This window comes from Hyaena hyaena, unplaced genomic scaffold (assembly GCF_003009895.1).
Source record: "Hyaena hyaena isolate Hyena2069 unplaced genomic scaffold, ASM300989v1 scaffold_341, whole genome shotgun sequence".
In the NCBI taxonomy this organism is placed as follows: Eukaryota; Metazoa; Chordata; class Mammalia; order Carnivora; family Hyaenidae; genus Hyaena; species Hyaena hyaena.
The window spans coordinates 978511-1004085 of NW_024080973.1; the positions used below are offsets into that span (position 1 = coordinate 978511).

Consider the following 25575-nt stretch of genomic DNA (forward strand, 5'->3'; position numbering starts at 1 on the left):
CTCATGGCCAATCTTGTTTCTACTACACCCCAATCACTCCTCTGCCTGCTCCCCTCAATCTCTCCAAGCAAATCCCAGATATCAAATCATCTCATCCATAAAAACTCCGGCATTCGTCTCTAAAAGACAAAGCCTCCTCTTTTGAAAGAGAACCACAATACATATCATCATCCCACCAAAAACACTACTGTTCAACATCATCACATATGTGGTCAACCCTTTAAATTCCACCAATTTCCTGTAATTAAAAAAATCCAAATGTTTGAACAATCTGGCCTCGTCTTTCTCACTTACCGATCCAAACCATTTCCTCCTGCCATCTTGGTCTTCCACCCAAAGTGCCTCTAAACATTTAATGCATTTGCATCTCTGATCTCACAGTCCGAACAGCACCTCCCCTCCCCTCCCCTCCCCTGAGTATGCTTCCCTTCTTTTCCTCCTACTCAAATCCCTTCCAAATTTAAGTCACAGCTAAACCATTTCACACCCATAAGAAGCCCTCCTAATCCTCGATGCAACAGAGAGAGACCCCTCCCTCCTCTGAAATCCTAGAGTATCTCCTATTGCACTGTAGTCTTTTTATCTACTGTCTGGTAGAGTTGATAGTTCTCCCGCACAAACAAATCATCTTGGCAGTTGGATTCTAAGTTCCCTGAGTGTCACGACTTCTAATTTTCGAATTTCCCTGTATCTGGTCGTAAAATATTTTTGCCACAGTAAGTGTTCAAAGTATCGGATGATTGATTAATTTACCTTTTGCCAGCTACATGAAGGAAGGCTTGCTCTGTGAAGCCATCAGCTTCGTCTCCTGGGCTCCTCTGTAAACACGCTAACCCCATGATGAAAGTAACTTTGCCAGCTTAAAGCCTTGCTAGGAAACTCTGTAAGCCGTGGGCCCTGAAGATCAGGAAAAGGCCCTCCCCCAAGAAAGCAATTTTGTGAGACAGAATGAGTGGAAACATTGGCTTCCCAGTCTGTTGCTCAATGGCCACAAGAGGGCCCGAGAAAGACCTACAGGTAAAGGCGAGACAGGCAGCCATTTTGTCACAATGACTGGATCTGAGCTATGAAATCCAAGTATATGGCATCTCCTTGGTGAGCAGAAGCTCAAGGAAATTCAGAAGGAGAACCCACTGATTTCTAATGTGTGGCAGCAGATGAGAGGACAACCTTGTCTTTAATAAAACAGTATCAAGACCCCACAGAGTCCCATCAACACGTTTCCTGAATGATGGTGACACTCAATTATTACAGAATGGTCAGAAACGGAAGAAGCTTCTATAGTACATATCCACACCCGCCAGCCCAGCCCCATTCCCCCACACGCGTGGGTTTGTGCACTGAAGTAGCTGGGGGATAGGGGGCAGGTTGGTCAGTGCTGGGTAGACACACCTGACATCACACTTAAAGGGGCGTGGCAAGGAAGAAAGCTACCCCGATGGGCACCTTTAAGGGCAGCCGGCTTGCCCAGGGACTTTCTATTCATTTCCCGCTGCTCTGTGAATACTTGTTCATGTGCCTTGAAGAGCCAATCTCATCTTATTAGGCAGAAATCATATAAGTTTCTTAAGGCTCGACTGAAGAAGAGGGTCATATCCGACGGGAGGGTGGGGGGTGGTGAGACAGGTGATTGGGGTTAAGGAGTGCACCTGCCATGCTGACAGCAGGTGAAGTACGCAAGTGCTGAGTCACTACAGTGTACACTAGAACTAATGTAGCGCTATACGTTTACTTACTGGAGTTAAAATAAAAACCTAAGAAAAAAACAAGCGGGTCATGCGCAGATTTTCATCAGCACAGAACAGAATGAGCTTTCAATTTTAAAATGTACATCTTACCCAAATTATAAGATGCAGTTTCAATAGTCTCTGTTCCAAGTGAAAAATGGTGCTATACTTCCTCCGCAAAGCTTTATTCCGGGATCTGGCTCAAGTCTTATTAAGAACATTCAGAATAGGATGAACAATAAATATTTGATGGCATCCTTCCTACGGCTTCTTGAAAACCAATTGTGAAGAGCCCCAGGGTGTTAACAGTGATCAAATTATGAAATAAACCATTTTCCTCTTGAAACAAAAAGGAAGTTCCTGATTCCTCGAACAGGAGTTAGGTAAAGCTCTGAGGTCAGAGCAGACGACCTCACAAAAAGGCTGTAGTGTTATACCTGCTGCGTGCCAGGAAGATGATGGAGAGAAACGACAAGTCTAAGGAATAAAATACACCTTTGCACCAAATAAAAATGTGTTTAAAAAGAGCTTGCATCAAAAGATGTTGAGAGCAAGCCTATCTAGTATCTTAAAAATGCTGTCCATCCACTGCCATGTAGTATTCCATTGTATAGATAAACCACATCTTGAGGGTGCTATGCTGAGCGAAATAAGTCAGGCAGAGAAGGACAGATACCATACGTTTGCACGTATAGGAGGATTAGGAGGAACTTAACGGAGGACCGTGGGGGAGAGAGACTCTTGAATGCTGAGAACAAACTGAGGGCTGATTGGGGGAGGGGGGAGAGGAAGGGGGTTGATGGGCATGGAGGAGGGCACTTGTGGGGATGAGCACTTGGGTGTTATATGGAAACCAACTTGAGAATAAACTATTAAAAAAAATGCTGTTCAAATTGTAGGTCAAGGCGAATGTGGTTGCGGGCCAAGGCAGGTTTGAGATGAATGGTATAAATAAGGCAATTAAAACAGGAAGGCTTTCAAGTAGAATGCAATCAGCAAAATACACAGGAGTATTTAGAACTAATGATAATATATCTGTTAGAATAATCATCTGAAGTAGCAACCAACACCACAGTTATTTACATATCAATTACCATAGCAGATTTTGTAGCTATCAGTAAATGCTGCAGAGTCAAATCACATTTCCTGGAGCTAAATTTACCATCATTATAAAAACTTGGACCTTTTACTATGCTCCAGAGCTTTATAAAATAAGAGCCACGCACCACTTGTCACTGTTGCTATGAGACAAATGTTTATATCGCACGTTTTGGAAGAAGGAAGGAAAATTCCAGGTTCTTACCAAGTAATCATCAGGCTTGATACCAAAAAGTTCTCTGAAGTATCGGAATGCTAGTGGAGCATATGTCTTAAATCTGAAGTCTGGGTAATGATGTGCTGGGGTCAGATTGCTCCCTTCGCTGCAGTTAAAATATTAAAAAAAAAAAAAAGTGTGAGAGAGAGAGAATTAACAAAGACAATTTTGACTTCAAATTGTAGTTCTACTAGTCCCAGGCCAATTTCCCTGCTAGAAAAACATACCCGATCGAGGGTCTCCCTAAGCTCATGTCCCAAAGGGCAATGGCCATCAGGTCAAACCAGAGGCTAAGTCAGTGGGGGCCACTCCAAGCATGTATTGCCTGCCAGGCCCAGTGAGTCTTCAGCCTGAAAACTCTTCATCAGCCCCTGTGCCTGTGATTTCCCCCTTGTGATTTTCTTCCATTTTCCCCAGGGAAACCACAGTTGTGATGCTTTCCATAGAAGATCCAGGGCTTAGTGCGTGGAACGATTTGAAAAATCCATTTTTGGGACCATGAACATTGGATAATCATTTTAAACTAGGAATAAGTGAAATAATTTAAAAAATATGTCATTCACAAAATCATCACACTGGAAATATAAGAGTCCTGAATCTGAACCATTTCTTTTTTTTAAATTTTTTATTTTTTAAAAATGTTTTATTTATTTCTGAGAGAGAGAGAGAGAGAGAGAGAGAGAGGAGGGAAGGGTCAGAGAGAGAGGGAGATACAGAATCTGAAACAGGCTCCAGGCTCTGAGCTAGCTGTGAGAACACAACCTGACACGGGGCTCGAACCCACAAAGCATGAGATCATGACCTGAGGTGAAGTCAGACGCTTAACCAACTGAGCCACCCAGGCGCCTTTGAACCATTTCTGACATCCATATTTACAGGAAAAGGGGCCTTAAATGTTTTAGGGATTCTGAAACCCTGATGTGCATTCCCAGATCCATCATGATCTGTTCCCATCCCCCCCTTCTGGGTTCATCTTTGAAAACTTTTGTGCAATATTTATGACACATAAAAGGTAAAAAGAAATAAGCCAGTGAATACTCATGAATCCAAAATTCCGCTTAAGAAATATTATCTATATAGTTGGATTGCCTTCTGTAGTTTTCATTAATCGTAAAACTCTCTTTGTCCTTAGAGGCATCCACTAGCCTGAATTTTGATGCTTATTATCCATTTTAGACTACAGCTATAATATATTTCACACAACATCTGACAAGCCACCTAATCTATCTGTACTTGGAGTTTCCATTGTGAAAAATGAGAATCAGCAGGTTAAGACCATTTTGTAGAGAGGTTCAAGATCTCTCTTTACCACATTCTAAGCGGGTCACCGAGGCTGTATGCAACCTTGTCATGGTCTGATGTTTTATGGATACAAGTAAGCTTGTGCAAGTCTTCCAGGATGCAATAAACACTTGGAATCTACTACAATTTAGCTGTGTCCACGGCAGCCAGATTTTTGTACCAGTACCTGGCACATCACTGACAGGAAGTGGTTTCTGATGAAAAGAATGAGTTTTCAACATAATTCTAAGACAATAAAGTTGATCCTTACCTGAAGGTTAGGTTCAAAAGTCACCAGGCAAGGTTAAAAAAAAAACCACTACAGTCTAAAAATACAGATATTTATAGTGGAATATAACAGCCATAAAAAGAATGAAATCTTGCCGTTTGCAAGAACATGAATGGACCTAGAGAGTATTATGCTAAGTGATATAAGTCCGAGAATCACAAATACCGTACGATTTCACTCATTACGTGGAACTTAAGAAATGAAACAAACAAACAAGAAAGGAGACAAACCAAGAAACAGACTCTTAAGGACAAAGAACAAACAGATGGGCTCCTGAGGGGAGGCAGGTGGGGGAGGGTGAAATACGTGATGGGGACTAAAACGTACACTTATCCTGCAGAGCAATGACTGGTGTATAGAATTACCGAATCACTATATTGTATACCTGAAATCCACATAACACTGTATGCTAATTACACTGGAATTTCAAAATTAATTAATTAGTTTAAAAATCACCATCATCAAAAATCACCCTTGCAAGCTACTAAGGAGACGGTCTATTCTGCAGATGACTGCTTTTTCTGGGGACTCCAGAGGAAGTAGTTGGCTTGTGTTGTTAGAGACTGACATCAGATAATACACCTTATCTTTAGACACAATGCTTGCCCTTCAGGGCAGCAGCATGGGAGTCAGGACTGCCCGGGATTAGACCAGTCACCTCGGTATCAGCTCAGTGTGTGGAATGGCCCCAAATCACCTACCCATCTGAATGATTCCTGTTCCCCCGAGCAAGCGTAGCTGAATATTCATAATGTACATGTGCTGTCCAGGCAGCACACCTAAACATTTCCTCAGTCCATATTTTTAGACTCTAAGGGGACATGTACTGAGTTACAGGTCCTATGGGACTGTCAAGAGGCATAATTCTGGAACGCATATGACATGCACTTACGTGAAAATGTTGGCTAGGCAGAAATAAGAGATAAAATCAAAGAAGCCCAAAGTGACCTCTGACATCCCTCCTCCCTCTTGCTAATAAGCAAAAGTAAGTACAATGCCTTGGGTTCCGAAGTGGGCTGCTTTTAGTGAGCGGAGAGTGTTGCCAATTTCTTCTTTCCTCCACTCTCTTCTCTCCTTTGTTGCTCATGCGATTGAAGTCATTAGTTCCATCAGAAGGCATTACATTACCTTCAATGTGCAAACAGTAAGATAAAACCCCCATGTTCTACTCCTCAGAGTTTTTCTTCAAATGGTTTGTTCTTATGCAGTTGGGGAAGCAAGACAGTGACAGAATCTTAAGAGAGAATCTCACAACTGTGAGATTGTGACCTGAGATGAAATCAAGAGTCGGTGGCTCAACGGACTGAGGCACTCAGGCGCACCACCACTGCTATTCTTAAATCTAAAAATATGTATTTCTTGGGACGCCTGGGTGGCTCAGCTGGTTAAGCGTCTGATTTTGGCTCAGGTCATGATTTCATGGTTCATGGGTTTGAGCCTTGCGTCGGGCTCTGTGTTGATAGCGCAGAGCCTAGAGCCTGTTTCAGATTCTGTGTCTCCCTCTGTCTTTGCCCCACCCCTGCTTACGCTCTGTCTCTCAGAAATACACAAACACTGAAAAAAAATTTTTTTAATGTATTTCTTAGTGGCAATGGGTGTTTAGAATTACACAATGTTGAAGTCTGAAGGAAGCATTACCACCTGGCATTTAGCAGATAAAAAAACAAAGTCCAGGGAGGGAAAGACACGGCCTAAGCTCATCAGGATCAAGCAAGATCAGGAAATTAGATTCACACCAGAGCAGCAGAGAACTCAGAGGTGGATAGGTATGCCTTAACTTAAACTTGACATTCCTAGACTAAGTCTTCCTTTACACGATTCAGTTTTAGGCTTCAGGGTACCCCCCCCCCCCCATACACCAGCTCTTCTCCAGGAGGAATTCACACTGTGGGGACATGATTCTATTTACAGGAGCTTGATTAGCCACACAAACATTCTCAGCTGATGTCCTGGGAACACCTTAGCTTCGTATACACGGTTCCACAGGCCGATAACCACGTGCTGCTTTTTGGTGGCACTGGGAGGAGAGATTTGGTGCTAAGCAATAAGGTGAAACTAATTTAGCATCTCCAGGGCACATAAGGGGTCCAGTTTTGGAGCGGAGAGCTAGGGCTCTGATGTTTCTGAGGCGGCATTTTGTAGCAGGTGGATTTAGTGATTTCAGACTCTAAGTGTAGGTAGGGTGTGTGGGGTCTGTCAGCAAAAGGAGCGGCCCGGCAGCTCCTGGGGGACAGACTCATTCACGTGACTATGGAGCGGGAGAAGTCCCATGATCTGCCCCCTGGAACCTAGAGGCCCAGGAAAGCTGCCAGAGCAGTTCCAGCTCAATCTTCCAGGGCCGAGAACCAGTGAGCCGATGGCTAAGTCCTGGTCTAAGCGGAAGGCCCAAGCACAAGTGCTGAGGTCTGAAGGCCAGAGAGGACTTCAGCTCCAGCAGGGAGCACCTTTGGCTCCATGTGGGCCCACACCAAACTGCTGAAGTGATCTTGGGTCAGTCTACTGGTTCAAATGCAAATTTCCCCTGGAGAAATCATCACAGTCACATTCAGAAACACATTCTTTTATAAAACATTTTAAAATGTTTTCTTTATTTTTTGAGAGAAGGACATAGAGCATGAGCGTGGGAGGGACAGAGACAGAGGGAGACACAGATCAGAAGGAGGCTCCAGGCTCTGAGCTGTCAGCACAGAGCCCGATGCGGGGTTCGAACCCACGGACCGTGAGATCATGACCTGAGCTGAAGTTGGACACTTAACTGACTGAACCACCCAGGCGCCTCCAGAAATAATTGTTTTTAAAGCGCATTTATTTATCTAGAGGGAGAGAGAGAGTACAGTTGGGGAGGGGCGGGGAGAGAGGGAGAAAGAATCCCAAGCTGGCTCCATGCTGTCAGTGCTGAGCCCAACTCGGGGCTCAAACCCATGAACTGTGAGATCGTGACCTGAGCTGAAACCAAGAGCTATAAGCTCAACCGACCAAGCCACCCAGGGGCTCCTCAAAAATGTTTTATCAGCTATCAGGCATCCCGTGCTCAGTCAGGTTAAAACATAAAAGGACCCATCAGAGCAAGCGTGACCACGAGGAGCACGGTAAGTGAAAGGTGCTTTGTCTTAATGTAGAGATGGTGATGCAGAGACAAAATGCGAGCGACCGCACAGCCGGACAAGTGACTCCACAGTCCAGTAACAAACTGATGGTGGCACCTACTCTTCAAACGGGGCCTTTGTAAATCAGGGTCTACCGAAGGAGACTTGGGTGTTCCTCATTCCCGCTGCCAGTTCAGGCAAGTGGAGACCCTTTTGATGATTTGGCCAGTGAAGTCTCACTCAGTCCCCTCTCTTGCCAGAGTAGACAGTGCTCTGAACGGGAAAACAAAGCAGAACAAAGCCAAAGACGCGTTCCCCGCTGGGCTCCTCCTCCTGAGCTCGGCCGGCACAGAGAGTCAAGTCCACCTCGTGCAATGCAAGGCCACACCACCTCTTAAGCCAGCCGGCCGGCAGCCAGTCTTTAAAAATCAGCAGATGAGAGCAGCTTAAATTCCACAACAAAATACCACAGCGGGAGCTGTCATTTACCGGGAACATGTGACAGTCACTGACGGTCTAAATGCTAAACCTCCCAAGCAGTTGGTGCCATCCTGGGAAACTGGGTTTTGAAGGCAATTTCAAGGAAGTTAACGTGTTCTATAATAATCAGTACACGCAATAAACCTTTTATTTGGAATTGAAGGAAGAGGTGTATACCTTTGATGACCAGGAAATCAGTTTCTCCCCAGCCCCACCCCATAAACGTGGAAGAAATATGTAAAGAGTTTTGACTTGAAGCGACATCATACTCTTTGGCTTGTCCAGACACAACCATGTATCCTCTTTAATGCTTTGTGTGTTGTCCACACACACGTTAAGAGCCACTACATAACGTCTGTGCCAATTAGGGGCCGGCAATCCTTCTAAGTCTCTGTTGAATCACGCAGCTCTACTGTCGTGGTGGGAAAGCAGATACAGACAACACATAAATGAACGACGTGGCCGTGTTCCAATTCAACTTTATCAACCAAAAGGGGCAGGAAGCCCGATGTGTCCCATGGGCTGTAGTGAGCTGACCCACGGTAGGGAGAGAGAGGTTCTTGGATGAGTTTACGTCAATATTATTTGAAATGCAGGCAGTTGCCTAATCTATCAAAGCCTTGACATCCAGCCCCGGAATCTGGCAATGCTCACACGAACCGTCGACCTCTGTGTTTGCTTGCCATTTAGAAAAATGTTTCACCCTTATGGTAGTTCTGTGTGACTCTGCCCAGTGAGGGTATCCCTCGGCTGTTCCCACCAATCCCAAAGAGGGCATGCGGACAGCCACCTGTGTTTGCAGAGATCCTCACATCGAAGTGAACTCCATTTTATGAGCGAGGAGATTAAAATGTGAGAGACTTTTTACAAACTCTTTAGGTAGATGATTATTCTTGACTATGGCAAGATATATAAACTTTTACTGCCAGCTTTCAAGCCATATTCTTGGTTTCAGAGAAGGCTGGGATGGTGTCTTCTGTACGGGAGCAGAGGAAAGTATTAGCTCTGCTTGTCAAGGGGCTGGAGGGATAACTTTAAGTTGGTAAATCTAAGGTAAGAGCTGGGTACTTTTTCTGATTCAAAAAAGTAGAAATACCATTACTGTGCTTTCTTGCCACAGTGGAAGGAAAAACAAAACTTGGGAGTCAGGTCATCCCCGAGGTCAAATCCTGACTTCACCATTTATTGGTTGTATTGCTTTGGGTTAAGCCACTTAATGTCTCTGGGCCTTACTTACTCCATCTGTAACATGGATTCTTTTGGGTAAAGATAAAAGGTAGTAATAATAATTTAATACCATATGTTATATCATATAAATGTTATGTCAATAAAACTATGGGTGTTTCATGGTTGATACTTAACAGTTTTGCTTCCTTGTGCCCCATCAGGATCGTGTTTACATGGCAAAACAAGATAAAACAACCTTTTTCTTCCTAGTCCCATTTACACATGAAAATTTAGCTACAACTTTGATTTTCCGATTGCACTGCAGAATCTGGGGTCAAAAGATTAAGATGTAGTCATAGCTCTCTTACTGATCTACGTTGACTCTGGAAGATCACAGGACTAGATTGGTGAAAAGGATTAAAATTTTTTTTTAACGTTTTGTTTTGTTTTTTTGAGAGACAAAACATGAGCAGGGGAGGGGCATAGAGAGAGGGAGACACAGAATCGAAAGCAGACTGCGGGCTCTGAGCTGTGAGCACAGAGCCCGAGGTGGGGCTCAAACCCACGAACCATGACATTATGACCTGAGCCGACGTCAGATGCTGAACTGACTGAGCCACCCAGGGACCCTGCTAAAAGGGATTTTAGATCATCCTTCAAATCTCAAATCCAGGGGCCTTTTTTCTGCCACATACCAAATAAAATGCTCTGTGGAACAGATATATAATATCTAAAAACAACTTTGAGCCACTTCAAAATACATAAACAAATAAATAATAAAATGACACATTTTGTTGCTAAGAGAGACAGATCCTGCAGCTTCCCAATGGCAGTAAATTAGAAGACCTCAAGGCACCCTATGCAATTAGTTTTCTCTATGACCCAGATAGATTCACTGCGTTTTAGAACCATCTGAGACTCTGGAATGCCCAGCTGCATACAACCGGGGATGATCCTGCCCACCTCCCCTTACACCTGCCTCTGGGCAGGTATGGGAGTGTGGAGGGGCAGGGAGGGAAGTTCATCCGGCAGCTTTATTCACGTGTAGCTGACATAAAGTACAGTCTGTTAATTTTCACAGGTGTCTATATCCATGAAAACTTTGCCATGATCAGCATATTGAATCTACTCATCAGTCTGGCTACGAGACTAACAAGGAGATGTTCCTGGCAAGGCCTGGGGGTGACAAGTACCCTGACGTGGGTACCCTTGCACATAGTGTCATCTTATCCCAAAGAGCCAATGCCACCTCCACGGAGAAGAGCTGGGCTCAACCCCTTGGCAAAATTAATGAAGAAATGGCCCAGATGAGGACGCTGGGGCAAGAACCACATAAGCTTCTTCTGTTTTCATGGAAACACATCCAGAAACACATCCAGAGTGCTTACATTTCAAAAAACAATATAGTATTTGCTAAGAGAAATTCGTGTCTGCATCAAATGCTTCACGTCATATTGACGTTGAAAAGCTACACATGTTAAAATGATATATTTTAAATGTGACAGTGGGTTCCTCTAAAGAGACTCAGTTAGCTAAGTTTTCTTTCCCCCAGTGACACGCCTGCCATGCAGGGGCTAATGCTTCTCCTGTGGCCTAGAGTGTGAAGGTCAAAGACACAAATTCTAGGTATGGACACTGTTGGTTTTTTCTACTCCTGAAGAAAAAGGTGAAGACTGACCTCATTCTGCCTTAATCATGAAGATGCAGTATGCTTTAAAAACATTTTTTTTTAGCATTTATTTATTTTTGCGAGACAGAGAGAGACAAAGCATGAGCGAGAGAGTGGCAGAGGGAGAGAGAGAGGGAGACACAGAATCTGAAGCAGGCTCTAGGCTCTGAGCTGTTCAGCACAGAGCCCGATGCGGGGCTCGAACTCACAAACCACATCATGACCTGAGCCAAGGTCAGACACTTAACCGACTGAGCCACCCAGATGCCCCAGTATGCTCTTAATAAACCATCCATGAACAGAAGGATTCAAAGCACCAAGAAAGAGCTTATGGAGACCTAGGGACATGCTTCTTGACATAAAGTATATCAAAGAGTGTCGTGCATAACTGAGTTGCTAAATAGATACAAACTTGGTAGTCTAGGTATTAATTAAAAAATCATTTGGAGTTTCATTAGTTGCAAAAATCATGTAACAACTCCAAGAGCAAAATTTGGTAGCTACTAGAAAGATCATCACTGCCACATGGGAAGTCACGCGCTAGGTCAGTGGTTCTCAAACAGTTATGTGCTTAGAGTCTCCTGGAGGGATTGTTCAATAGATTTCCCGGTCCCATCCCCAAAGTTCCCGATTCAGTCGATGTGGGTGGAGCCCAAGAATCTGCATTTTTAACAAGTTCCACGTGCTCCTGATGTTGCCGGTCTGGAAGGCACATACTTGGGCCATGTTTTTCCCTAGGGCCCGTCCAAGCTGGCTCTGGTGATCGGACACGTGGGTAGGAAAGACCAGCAGAAACGGGGCACCTCGCTCTTCTTACCCACCCATCTGCAGCTGTCCCTGTTCCCTGCGCCCTGAACTTACTGCCGGCCACCCTCCCACAGAAGACCTCCATGCCTCCTGTTCTTCATAGCCAAAAAAAATAATAAGGTTGAAACGTCTGCATAAAGTCTCTAGAAGACCATGAGGGCCAGAACATCCAGCAAGCCCATCTACAGTAATTATGAACCTAATGGATTATATCAAGAGATGAAGATAAACTCATGACTGCCAGGCTTTCTAGAGAAAAAAATGTGGTTATGACATACTCTCCGGGAACGATAAGCAGACGGTTAAAGACAAACACGCAGGACAATTTTCAACTACAGAAAGATGAACGGTGTCATGAGCAAGCAGGAGTCTATTTGAGACACTGGGTTGTCCACCGTCTGTCCGATAACTAGTTCTGGTGGCTTCCAAGGACCCTAGAGAAGCAAATTTCAAAATTCCTGATAGTTCAACTGTATTCTTCAACCCAAGAGCATTTAAAACAAAACCAGGCTATCTGGGTTCATCCCCTAACGGGGTGATTTCGAGACAGCTGACAACTGGACGTGGAGATGAATCTAAGTACCATTTCCCTGAAGACTTTAAAACAATAAAGCGATGAGGATACTGAGGGTCAAAGGGTCACCCCAGCCATTTTCACCCATGCCCAGTAACAATTGATAACAAAAGTGGCTTATTTTGGAAAGAACTACTTACATTTTAAAATATAAATGTGTCTTCCAAATCAATGCTCAGAGCCCCGAACACAAAGTAATTGCCCTATGCCCCCAAATCAAATACCTGTATTTTTATTCGCTAGACCATTTTCTTTGAAAAAACTTGCCAGCAGTGGTGATGACATTTCCAATTTAATAATGATTACTTCTCTTCCTATTTTAAGCGAGCACTAGACTTAAATTTTTTTCATTTATTTATTTTGGTAAAGAATACATAAGGCTCACCCCTTAAACCACCTGTAAATGGACAGTTCCGTGGCCACCGTCCATCTCAGATTTGTTTGTTGAACGGATTCCCACTCCCCCATCCCCCCCACCAAAACACGATAAAGTTGGAGGTGACCTGTATGGTCAACCAGGGTGTTTTTGCAAATCTGGTATCAAACTAGCAGGATTCTCCTAAGTTTTCTGGAGGATAACTGAGTTAAAGTCCTCACAAAGGAAGAGCTACATGACTGAACTCAGATATGAGGCGCAACTGTGGGCCTCCAGGCCATATTTTGAATTAGGGGCAGCAAAAACTTGGCATCAGTTGCCGCTTTTCAATGCCCTCTTTTTCTAAAGCCATGCAGACACTACTCTGAGTATTGGACTCTTTCTCATAGAATCGCAAAGTCTGTCTTCACACAGTCTTCCACGCATTGTCATCATTATAGCTGGCTCCCAGGGTAGAACCTACTAACCATCTCCCTCTAAACAAATGCAACCCAGGGCGTGTGGGTGGCTCAGTCGGTTAAGTGTCCGACTTCGGCTCAGGTCATGATCTCACGGTTTGTGGGTTCAAGCCCCGTGTCGGGCTCTGTGCTGACAGCTAGCTCAGAGCCTGGAGCCTGCTTCAGATTCTGTGTCTCCCTCTGACCCTCCCCTGCTCACACTGTCTCCCTCTCTCTCCCTTGCTCTCTCTCAGAAATTAAAAAAATAATGCAACCCACGTAACGCAATGGAAAGTAACAATCCTTTGCGCTGCTTCTGGGCCTGTTAAAAACTCAACATGCACATGGATACGTTCGCTGGTAGGAAAGTCTTCAGCGTGGAGAAGCCACCAGGAAGGTTCTTTAGCTAGAAATCCCCACCAAAAGAAATGTTCTTACCTGGGTAGGAACACACTTTCCACCACATAAAAGTCTTGCATGAGGACATCTCTATCCGGCTTGGAAGTGAGATTACCCACGGTGTAGCCTATTCCCAGCTGAATAGCACCTTTGATAGCAGATGACGCAGTCTGCAAAGAAAACAAGGGTCTCAGGGTCAGCCTCAAGAGTTAGGGTCTGGTTCCATGTCACAAGCAGCATAAACAGAACGAGCTTAGATTTTCTTTCTTATTCCTAAGCCATGAGGAAGCTGCACTTTTTAAGATGATAGGCTCCTTCTTTGGATGGTGAGTCTATTAAGGTGAGTCTACCCTTCTTTTATATTTTTTTAATGTTTTATTTATTTCTGAGAGAGAGAGACAGCACGAGCAGGGGAGGGTCAGAGAGAGAGGGAGACGCAGAATCCGAAACAGGCTCCAGGCTCTGAGCTAGCTGTCAGCACAGAGCCCGACGCGGGGCTCAAACCCATGAACCACAAGATCATGACCTGAGCCAAAGTCAGACACTTAACCAACTGAGCCACCCAGGAGCCCCTATTAAGGACCCTTCTTGATGTGAAATTATTTTTGTGCTAATGTTTCCTACAAGTATTTCTAAAGTCAAATTACAGTCCCAAATCTCTACCTTTCTCTTATTAAGAGCTTAGAAATTTGGTAGGAAATTCAATACATTTTTAAAAATTCTGAAGTTCTATAACATACCTATGGATCCGGAAGTGTATGTTTTCTATTTGAGAGAGAGAGAGAGAGAGACAGAGAGAGAGTGAGCGAGCGAGCGTACAAGTGAGGGAGAGGGGGCAAGGAAGAGAAAGAGAATCCCAAGCAGCCTCCATGCTGGGCAAAGAGCTAGATATGGGGCTCAATACTTTGACTCTGGGATCATGACCTGAGCTGAAACCAAGAGTTGGATGCTCAACCGAGCCACTCAGGTGGCCCCCTCAGGAAGAGTATTTTATCTTCACATGAAATGAGACAGCAAAAAGTAAACTGAGTCTTTGGATAAAATTTAATTTAGCAATTGCTTACTAGTATTGCCATGAATACATCTTCACCATTTCCTACACTAATCTGTCACACAGAGTACTGGAATACCAAAACTTACAGTTTATCACTTCCTCAATTAAATTCCATAATTAAATTGAAATAATATTAAACTGGGGAATAATGTATATACATATATATGTACACATACATACGTACATATATGTGAATAGTTTTAGCCAATATAATAGGAGAAATAGCAAAATAACTCAGTTTAGGTAAAATGAAAAGGCATTTTAAAAACTCTTTTAAATGTTTGTTTATTTTTGAGAGAAAGAAAGAGGGAGGGGCAGAATGAGAGGGAGACACAAAATCCAAAGCAGGTTGGTCTAGGCTCTGAGCTGTCAGCACAGAGCCTGACAGGGAGCTCAAACCCACACACCACAAGATCATGACCTGAGCCCAAGTCAGATGCTCAACTAACTGAACCACCCAGGTACCCATTCTTTTATTATTTAAAAAAATTTTTTTAATGTTTATTTTTTAGAAAGAGAGACAGAATGTGAGCAGAGGTGGGGCAGAGAGAAAGACAGAGAGAGAGAGGAAAACACAGAATCCGAAATAGGCTCCAGGCTCTGAGCTGTCAGCACAGAGCCCGACGTGGGCCCTGAACCCACAGACAGCAAGATCATGACCTGAGCTGAAGACCGATGCTTAACAGACAGCCACCCATGCACCCCAAAAGGCATGTTTCTTAATGTTTGTGAAAGTGGGGCCACTGAGGGTAAAGTCAATAAGTGATCACTGGGGACCTAGCCCTGTGCTCGTGTGGTCTGTTTGAGGTTCAGCCTTGGTTGACTGAGGATCACAGCACTTTGGCGGAGAACACCACTGTTGGGGCGGAAAGGATACAGACACTAGCTTGGTTCTGCAAGTCCTTTGCTTGCGATCACAGAACAGCATCCAAGTAGGTTTAAAAGGTCTGAGAGTTATATGCATAGAGACAGTTCTGAAGCCTGCAAGAACGGATTATTTTCATGATTCAGGAAATCTGAGGATCAAGGATCAAACTCAAGGCCACAATCAATCAGAGCTGCTCAGTCACTTCCACTCTACAACCCCTCTCCCCACGGAGCCATCATCTGGTGGCTTGCTCACCCCACTGCAAATATGACATCACGCCTAGTCTGAGGACAACTCCCTACCTCCTCCGTATAGGAGGCAGAAAGTGGCTCAGTGTTCTCCTTCTTCCACGTGACTTTTTAAGATCCCAGGGCAGCAAGAGGCAAAAGACTGGGACTCGAGCCCCCAGGGCAACTAGGGCTTCACAAACAAACACTTTCCTATTTTAATTCTCGCTCCCTGAGCTCTGCAATGCCACCGATTGGCATCAGTGACCTTTTGTTCCAAGAGCTCTGACTTCTGATGACTGAAATGGATTCTCTTCACTTTAACTTCACATAAAAATTCAAAAGGCCTTTCTATCCATCACTCAGGGTAGTATGGCCCAAGATATGACATCAGCACTTTCCAGAGGACCCACCACCCTCCAGTGTTCTGTTCCAGAACTATCAACAGAGTCCTGTGCTTGTCCCTCCGCACTCCTGACTGCTACCGGAACTATGTGGTTCTACTTAATTCGGTCATCTAGCACTTCTGGGACTGGGACACCTGTCATACAGATGGGGGAGTATAATCAAGCATTTCCTGACCACCATCCTCCTCAAACCCCAACTATAGAAGAGGGTCAAAGCATCAGGGGTCTACACTTGGTGTTTTCAAACTTTAGGAAGCATGAGAATCACGCGGATACTTGTTACAACAGACGGAAGGCAAAACCACAGAAACAGCAGTGGTTACCAGGGGTTGGGAGAAGACAGGGGAAGCACAGTTTTCAGGGCAAGGAATACACCTTTTATGATACTGTAATGATGGCTACATGTCATCATACGTGTACCTAAATCCACAGAACACACATCACGAGCAAGCCATATGTAAAGTATGGACTCCGGGTGATAACGGAGGGTCATCGATTGTAACAAATACACCACGCTGGAAGAGGATGTTGATCATGGGAGGCAGAGACCACATGGGAAATCTGTATACCTTCTCAATGCTTCTCTTAACCTACAACTCCTCTAAAAACAAAAAACAGTCTTAAAAAAAAAGTCAGTGGGCACCGCACACTCGAACCAAAACCAAGAATAGACCGACGGTCTGCATCTCCAGACTTTCTGATTCCGAAGGTCTGGGGTGAGGCTCAAGAATTTGCTCTTGCTCTCAGGAACACTGGAAAAATCTTTCTCCTACGGCATCAGATTAAATTTTGAATCCCCAAAGGATTCAGATTTTTGGAAAGGGCTCTGTTGACGTCTGTTTAGTTAAACCAAAAAAACAGACTTGTAACGCTATTACCTTCCTCTCCGGCTCCTTAAAATTCAAGCGCTCTGATGGGAGAAATCATAGAAATGGGAATGTAAGTTAATATTTCTCGATCGATTCTTTGTGCCTGGTACTTGATACACAATGATAATAATTGTAAGGACAATCTATCATAATCCCAGCGCAGACTTACAGAGTATTAACTAAGTGGCAGGCACTGTTCTGAGTGCCTTTTTTTTTTTTTTTTTTTTTTTATCTTCACACAGCTAGTGATGAGGTGCAAGTGGAACTCCTATGTGGGGAGTCTGGCTCCAGAGTCCAAGTTATAAGCAACTACATGGTTACCTATCATGTCAAAACCTCTGAACTCACAGAATCCTTTCAAGGACCCTGAGAACTAGCAACGATCACACCCTTCTTACAGGTGGGGATTTAAGGCGCAACGAGGTTCCGTGCCTTGTCCCACTGGCATTGCTAGCATGTGGCGCTCTGACTGCAAAGCCTGCGCTGCTTCCACACCTGTGTCTTCATTTTTTTTTTTTTTCCAAAATGAGCCTACGATGCAAGTCAGAAGTTCCCTCTTAAGTCTCGCTGTTTGACCTCAGCAAAGGAAGTGGTTCTCTGGGAGCCATTCCTTTTGATAAGACAGGATTGAAGTAATTCATTTGCTTCTAATGACTCAGCCACGCGTAAACCTAAGAAAAGCTGTAAATCGCTTGGTAAACTGGTAGAAGTACGGGTTAACGTCACCACTAGCAGCGGTGCGGGGTGGTATTTTTGCTGCCAAGGGAGGGACGAAGCCTTGAGGTTTCCTTCTCCCCATCGCCATGTAAAATCCAATGCTTTGGCACCAAAGCATTTGCATAGAACTAAACAAGCATCTTGCCTACTTCCTGGGAATGTCCGTGTTCGCTGAGGCACGTGGTTTCCGGACTCAGCAGCTGTAAAGGTGCCACCCATTACCCAAAGTTCTCCAGGCAGAAGGCAGTCACGGCAGGCGCATGGGCACTGCTCGCGTATTTTCTCACACGGCCCTAATGAGTGAGATGTGCTTGAAAACTGTGAAACTGACACGCTACCTGGAATGTCACTGGTTAGCAGATTAGTAAACCATGAGGGTGACAAAGAGCTTGCATAGAGGGAGCCCAGCAAGTTCCTTCCCTGCAAACTCAGAGCCATGAGCCCTCCTCTGTCCTTGGGGACACCAGCCAACACACCAGCAACCCAGTACCAAATCCATGGCTCCGCACACATCAGCCTCTCTAGTTTTCCCTGAAGGACTTGGCGCATGCTCTCACAGCACGAGGACATGACCATGTCCCTTTGAGCTCCACCAAGGACCTCTGACTCCTTTAGAACATATAGTTCTGGATTTACGAACACAGCCAAACAGAGTCTATTTTTAATTCAGGACTTTGCATGGGCTAAGTGGAGGCAACATGTTGCCTGGATACTAGAAGAGCCTCTAAAGCTTTGCATCGTCAGAGAAAGAACCACAGAAGATCATGGAAGCAAACCACTGACACTTTCATAGCTCCTCTTTCCTAATCCGCACTGTGCAGGGCTGCCGATGATCCCAAGGGGAAAAGGGGGGTCAACTCATGGTTTGTGTGATAGGGTCTATTTTTCAAAGCACTATCTTGTAATGTTTGATCCTCGCAATTAGTATGTAGGTAGGGAGCATTTATAAAGCTCATTTTACAGATAAGGACACTGTGGCCCTGGGAGATTAACTGGATCTAAGTCCCTTGGCGAGGCTGTGGCAGAGCCAGGAATGGGTCTCTGAAGGCCCCAAGGTTCAGGGCTCCACCATCATTCCACCATCTTTTGAGCCTGAATTTTTCTGCTGGGGACAATCTGATCTGACCTAAGCCGAAAAGTCCTCCCACCATGAGATAATCAAGGTGATAAGTAACAATGCGAGTAAACATCTATAGAAACCTACCATCAGGGAAGCAATGGCCCTGAGGACTGTGAGATTTAAACAATGTGACACTGGTTAGAGGAGACTGCTTCCTTCAGCACACTGTCTATGAAACCGGATCACTTAATATGCCATATGATTCACTGGCTTGAAACAGATGTATGAAAACATTTCACGTCAATGGCACTTTCCCCTCCAAGGTGTTCCGATGAACTAATTATGGGATTATAGCCAACACAGATGATGCCAGAGTGATTTTTATCAAAAGTACAGATCTGATCGTGTCACCACCTGGCTTGAAACCCTCTAATGGGTTCTTGGTGTCCTCACTACAGGATTAAGTCCAAACCCCTGAGGCTTGACACAGAACCCCATCTTACAGCATTACTTCTTCCCGACCTCCATGGACTCCTGCATCCTGATATAAAAAGAGATTCTCACGCTCCTCTTCTCTCTCTCTCTCTCTCAGCAAGCTGACCTTACAGGATCATGAACCCCTAAAACACTGTGTGACACTTTCTGCTTGAGTGCATTCTTCTCAAGGAGGGGGGTCCAACGTGCTCTCTTTTTTTCAGAATGTCTATTTTTCTAAAACCACACAGAGATCTAGAGAGTCTAATTCTAAAATCTTTTTTAAACATTTTTTTTTTTGAGAGAGAGACAGAGTGTGAGCAAGGGAGGGGCAGAGAGAGGGGGAGACACAGAATTCATCCAAAGCAGGACTCGAACTCACAAGCCTCGAGATCATGACCTGAGCGGAAGTCAGATGCTTAATCAACTGAGCACCTTGAGAGTCTAATTATAAATTAGAGATGTTCACTGCCAAGGGGCCTTAGACCGGGCCATGAAGAAACAGCTCAGCAACACCTCTTCACAGTGAGAGGAGGGAATCCTTGCTGGACAGGGAGAACCCCTACCCTCAGGTCTGTGTTCCCCTGTCTCTGAGCTGGTACTCAATAAGGGAGGCACAGCATTCTTTGTCCCAGTGGTAAAATTAAGGGGAAAGAAAGAAGGAAAGTGTGCATGGAACGGGTTGTAGAGTACAGATATGGGATGGTTTGTGGGTGGGAAACCTCAAGCCTTCTGAACGGGATCGGGGTCACTCTCATCTTCCGGGTGTTCAAACCATTTCTCCAGTCCCTCCGTGTGTTAGTTTTCTATTGCTGCTGTGGCAAATTACCACAAATGAGCGTGTTCAACACAAATGTATTATCTTCCAGTTCTGCAGGTCAGAAGTCCTAAAAGCAAGGAGCTGGTAGGGTTGCGTTCCTTCTGGAAGCTCAGGGAAGAATCCGTTTCCTTGCCTTTCTGAGCTTCTAGAGGCCACCCACATTCTTTGACCGGGGGCCCCTTCATCTTCAGAGATGGCAGATCTTCAAATCTCTTTCTCTCTCGGACCCCAGCTCTTGGACTTCAAAGACATGACATCCCCTAGGGTCTCAATGTCCTCCAAAGCCAGGTGGCTGACAAGACAATCAGGAACACTGAAGGAACATCCACTTCTTACTCCCACTGCCAGAGGTCCCAGACTGTGTACCCCAGGTCGGCTTCTCAACTCTTGTCCACACTACTCTGGGGCCTGGCACACTCCCTGTGCAGCTACATTCGAGGGCTCGCTAGCCCCGTCTTCCAGCTGGGTTTTGCCAATGGGGCAACTCCACAGAAGAATATGGGAAGTTTGGAAGTGGCGCCAGGGTGTTTAATCCCTTGTTTCCTTCCTATGACCGGGTTGGGGGTGGGGGGCGAGGGAGGCTGAACTTGGACTGCTAAGTCCTGAAGGTTACAGTTCCTTTCTTTTGAGCCTCTCCAGAGAACCCCTATTTGGGATTCTAGAAACTACCATTCTCTTACCACCCAGGCCTAAGGGAGACAACAAGGTATGTCCTGCACTCAAGACACTGTGCTGTCTTATAATTATAGTTTCCTGATATTCTCCCCCCACACCTTTGCCAACTGTGCCTTCCCTAAATGCTCTTCAAAGCACCCAATCTGAACATATTGTCCTCCATTCACTGTCCAGCCCCTCCATATAAAGACCCACTTTCAGTCCATCAGCAGGGATCAATCACATGGCCTCACCAAGATATGACGAGGTCTGGCTCCGTAGCCTCAGCTCGGCTATGAAAGAGGGACCACAAGTTGTGGTGGACGGCTTGCTGTCCTGGCCACACCGCAGACCTTCCTGCCTCTCCACAAATCTAGGTGGGTCTCCATGCTTTCAGTGTTGACCTTCTCCATTTTCCGTCTGGTTTCCCAGCTACGCTCCTAGGCTTGCTTCTAACACCAATCTCCCCACGCAGTCTCTGTTCATACAACAGCCAGGCGCGATGGCTCCCTTCACCCTGTATGAGTGCTTTCATAAATGACTTCTGGGGTATTCTGTTACTTTCATCCTTGGCAACTCTTCTTCTTTTTTAAAAAATAGTTTATTGTCAAGTTGGTTTCCATATAACACCCAGTGCTCTTTCCATGTTTTGGCTATTGTTGAGTTGAGCACTGGCAACTGTTCTTTTGATATAATTTCTGCAGCCATCTACATTTTCAGAAACAAGAACGCTGCAGATACTGAGCAAGAATAACTATATCCTCCCCTGTGCCTGCACACACCTTCTAGGTCGTGAAACTGCCTCTTTAACAAGGTCCTTTTGACACACAGGGCACTAAGCGACCCTGGAAGAAGCCCAAGACAGATTTACTTTATATTTAATTTTCTCTTACTACTAAGCAGCCTTTTAACAAAATCCCTGTGTATCCACTTATCTGAAGGAAAATTTGATGCTCTAAATGTTCTAGAAAAGGCAGAACAAAGAAAAGGTGTTTCATGGTTTCTTTCAAATGATCTCTATCACATTTCTATGCCTGGCAGTGATGTAGTCTCTCATTGGAATGGAAAAGGATATTAAGCAAACACTTCTCACGAACTGAAAAATACTATACTCTTAAGGTAGTCGGCAATGGTAAATTATATGCACTTAATTGCCCTTAAAAGAGATATACCATCAACTGCAGAGGAGGTTTCTATTTAGGAAAGAACAGCATTACGAATGTTGTCATAGTAATCCTTTCAAAATATTAGTGTGCACCGAGACATACATCATCAACACGGCACAGTATAACATCCTTAGCGCTGTAAGCGTTAGGGAAGAAAGTTGATATATTCAAATAAAAATAAACAAATATTACTTGATACAAATACAAATTTGGATTCGAAAGATAAAAATAAAAAGGGATTAGTTTTTCACCTCCCTAAAATCAACAAAAATCACGTTTCATCTAGTCTTAGAGTATTATATTTTCTGTAAGGGAGTTGTTATTTTATCTTGTTTTATTTTATTTCTTTAATTTTTTAAAGTTTATTTATTTTGAGAGAGGGAGGGATAGAGTGTGTGGGGGAGGGACAGAGAGAGAGGGAGAGAGAGAATCCCCAGCAGGCTCCCCACTGTCAGTGGGAAGCCCAACATGGGACTCAAACCCACGAACCGTGAGATCATGATCTGAGTCGAAATCAAAAGTTGGATGCTCAACTGACTGAGCCACCTAGATGTCCTAGGAGATGTTGATTTTAAAGGTAAAATATGACATAAGTGCCAAGTACCGTTTTGGGGAACAACACAATACTAATGACAGATGTTGCTAATTGCTGTACCTATCTGTCCTTCTTATTTAGCAGTTATTCTCAAGGGGGGCTGATTTTGTCCTCCAAGGGGCATCTGGCAGTGTCTGGAGACCATTTTGGTTGTGATAATTAGGGGGTGCCACTGATATCTATTGGGCAGGCCTGGGATGCTAATATCCTACATTACACAGCACAGCCCTCTCGACAAAGATGATTGAGGTCAAGAGTGCCAATGTCAAGACACCCTATTATACAGTACGAGAAATGTTAATTGGGTAGTTTGCCTGGTTCTCTTGCAGCTAGGTGTAGTCATGTGGCTCATTTCTGACCACTGAGAGGTAATGATGTGGCCGGCTCTGGGGTCACAGTGTTAACAGGGAGAGTGACCCCTGCAGATGAGATGACGGGAGAGGAAGCAGTCCCTCCCTGATCGTATCTGGAAGACACATGATGAGAACGACAGCAGAACAAGATGGAAACCTGGGCCCCTGAGGGCTCTGCAGAGGAAGTAAGTCACTCGAGTACGGTCATACATAAGAGAAATAAGCTTCAACTTTGTGTGAGCCGCGATCGTTCTGCTCTTGCTTTTACACATAACAGAACCCGTATTCCGAGGGCTTGTAACCGGTGAGCTGGGGCATGAATGTTCTTTACCTGCACAATGATGCAGGCTCAAATATATCTCAGACTCAGAAGGAAATGTCTACATAGAGAGCATTACTTAATTAAAAGCGAAACAAACCAAACTATGACTCATGCTCATTTGAGAACAAGTCTAGTAACTCTTAACTATAGTTAGTAAAGCAGGGAGCCCACAACCCCAAGGCCAAGCGGTCCCCATGAGCACCCCAGGCTCAGGCCCCTGGGATGGCTGTGCAGGTGGCGGGCAGGGCCTCTGCCCGGGTCCCGTGGCAGGAGTTTGCACAACTATGAGCTCCTACTCAAGGTGAATGTGAAGTCCACGAGTGGCTTCTCTACCTGTAGTCAAAGGTGGTTTGAGCCCGGGAGCACCTGCTGGAGGGGCTCAGAACCCAGGCCAGGAGGACAGGAAGGAGCCCAACCGTGACCACTCGGCTCCTCCCACCGCACCCTGCCCCCCACCTCTCATCTATGGCTTGCTAATAGACTGAATGCATTTCTCAAAAAAATAAAAAAAAATAAAAAAAAATAAAAAAGAAGTAAAACATGAATGTCCCCTTCTCCATCTTGTTCTTCAGGGTTAACTATTGTCACTTGTTTTGTGTGTGTCCTTCTAGATTTTTTTCTCTACATGATGAAAATACGTGTGTGTGTGTTAAAGAATAAAAATGGATCTTACTTTCCACGCTGTACTGCAATTTGCTGTTTTCATACGATGTGCGTCTATACAGATTCTCATTTTTAAATTTTTTTAATGTTTTATTTTTATTTTTGAGACAGTGAGCGTACACCTAAGAGAGTAGAGAAGGAAGAGAGAGAAGACGACAGAGGATCTGAAGCAGGCTCTGCACTGACATCACAGAGCCCAACATGGGGCTTGAACCCATGAACCATGAGGTCATGACCTGAGCTAAAGTTGATGCTTAACTGACTGAGGCACCCAGGTGCCCCCAGAACCTCTCAGTTTTTACTGGTTATAGAGAGTTTTGTGGTTTGCATGTAACACAACTGTTTGAACTATTTTCCTGTGATAGCCATTAGGGTTCTTGTTCTTTTTAATAGCAAATAACACTGCAATGAATACCCTTGCTTGTATATTCATGCCCATTCCTTCTTGTGTGTTTCTGCAGCATAGAGTCTTAGAAAAAGAACTGCTGGATGAAAAGATAAGCACATTTATACTTTTGGTAGGGTGCTGCCAAAATGCATTCCAAAAGAGATTTCATCAATTTATATTCTCACCAACAGAGCAGAAGAACGTGCTGATCATCAAACTCTCCCCAATAGAGCTGCCATTAATACAGTTCATTTTTGCTAATCTTGCTGGTTTAGTTCCCATTTCCCTGATCACCTACTAGGGAGACCCTCTTTGCATATTCATTGTCTTATTTGCCTTTAAATTAATAATTCTCATTTCTTGGGGGTGCCTGGGTGGCTCAGTCAGTTAAGTGTCGGACTTCGGCTCAGGTCATGATCTTGCAGTTCATGGATTTGAGCCCTGCGTCCGACTCTGTGTTGACAGCTCGGAGCCTGGAGCCTGTTTCAGATTCTGTGTCTCCCTCTCTCTCAGCCCCTCCCCCCACTCCTACTCTCTCTTTCAAAAATAAACAAATGTTAAAAAAATAAACAAATAATTTTCATTTCTTTATGGTTACACACTAGTAACCATACTCAACTATTTTATATTAATTAAAGCTCAAGTGTATTTATAAAATAATGCTCCTGGAAATTCCAAAATAGGAAGATTCCACGCCTGATCCCATTAGCTTTTATTTTTGAAGCTGTAAGCTCTCACAGGGCAGAGGCAGTACCCATCTCTTTATCATCTACCAAACGGTTCTTCTTTATTTCTTTTTACTATAATCCAATCTCACACTTCTGTCGATAGTTCTTAAGACCTGAAGTTGTACCTTAGGGATTAGGAGAGGCTAGTTAAGGAAGCAAAGACTTTTAGGGCAACTTACTATACCTCTGCAAACACCTGCAGCAAATAAGATTCTGTGGTTCTATCTTTTATTACCTACACCAAGACACCTCCAACCTTTCTCTTCATTCCACCAACTGCCCTCATCAGTATTCAAGAGAAGAATGTATTTATCTAAGGAAGAGAAATAACCCAGTGGCCGGTGCTCTGACGGAGTCGGCAGGTCCAGTGGTTACTATTCTGTAGTTAATTAATTCAGGATGAATATTCTCTGACTTCAGAAAACAGGAGGGCTTCATAGCTACCCATTTACCCAAATAAGGAGAATAAAGCCAGAAATGAAACTTCTTCCTGGGGCAGGGATCCTTGGATTTATTTTTTTCCCCTTTGTGTCTAGATTTGTAGGAGTCACTTAACTTTCTTAATAACTGAATTTTTTGATCTGTAAAGAAAAATAGATAAAA

The 25575-nt window shown here is 44.4% G+C and overlaps 1 protein-coding gene across 1 annotated transcript in view; it reads right to left on the reverse strand.

The window, feature by feature from the left end:
• PIP5K1B (phosphatidylinositol-4-phosphate 5-kinase type 1 beta) overlaps positions 1-25575 on the reverse strand; it is a 193040-nt gene that overhangs the window by 133262 nt on the left and 34203 nt on the right. Inside the window, exons 3-4 of the mRNA XM_039249525.1 lie at positions 13647-13777; positions 3031-3148 (exon numbers count right to left, since the gene is read on the reverse strand). Coding sequence (XP_039105456.1) covers positions 3031-3148; positions 13647-13777 — 249 coding nt within the window. The remainder of the gene's footprint in view (positions 1-3030; positions 3149-13646; positions 13778-25575) is intronic.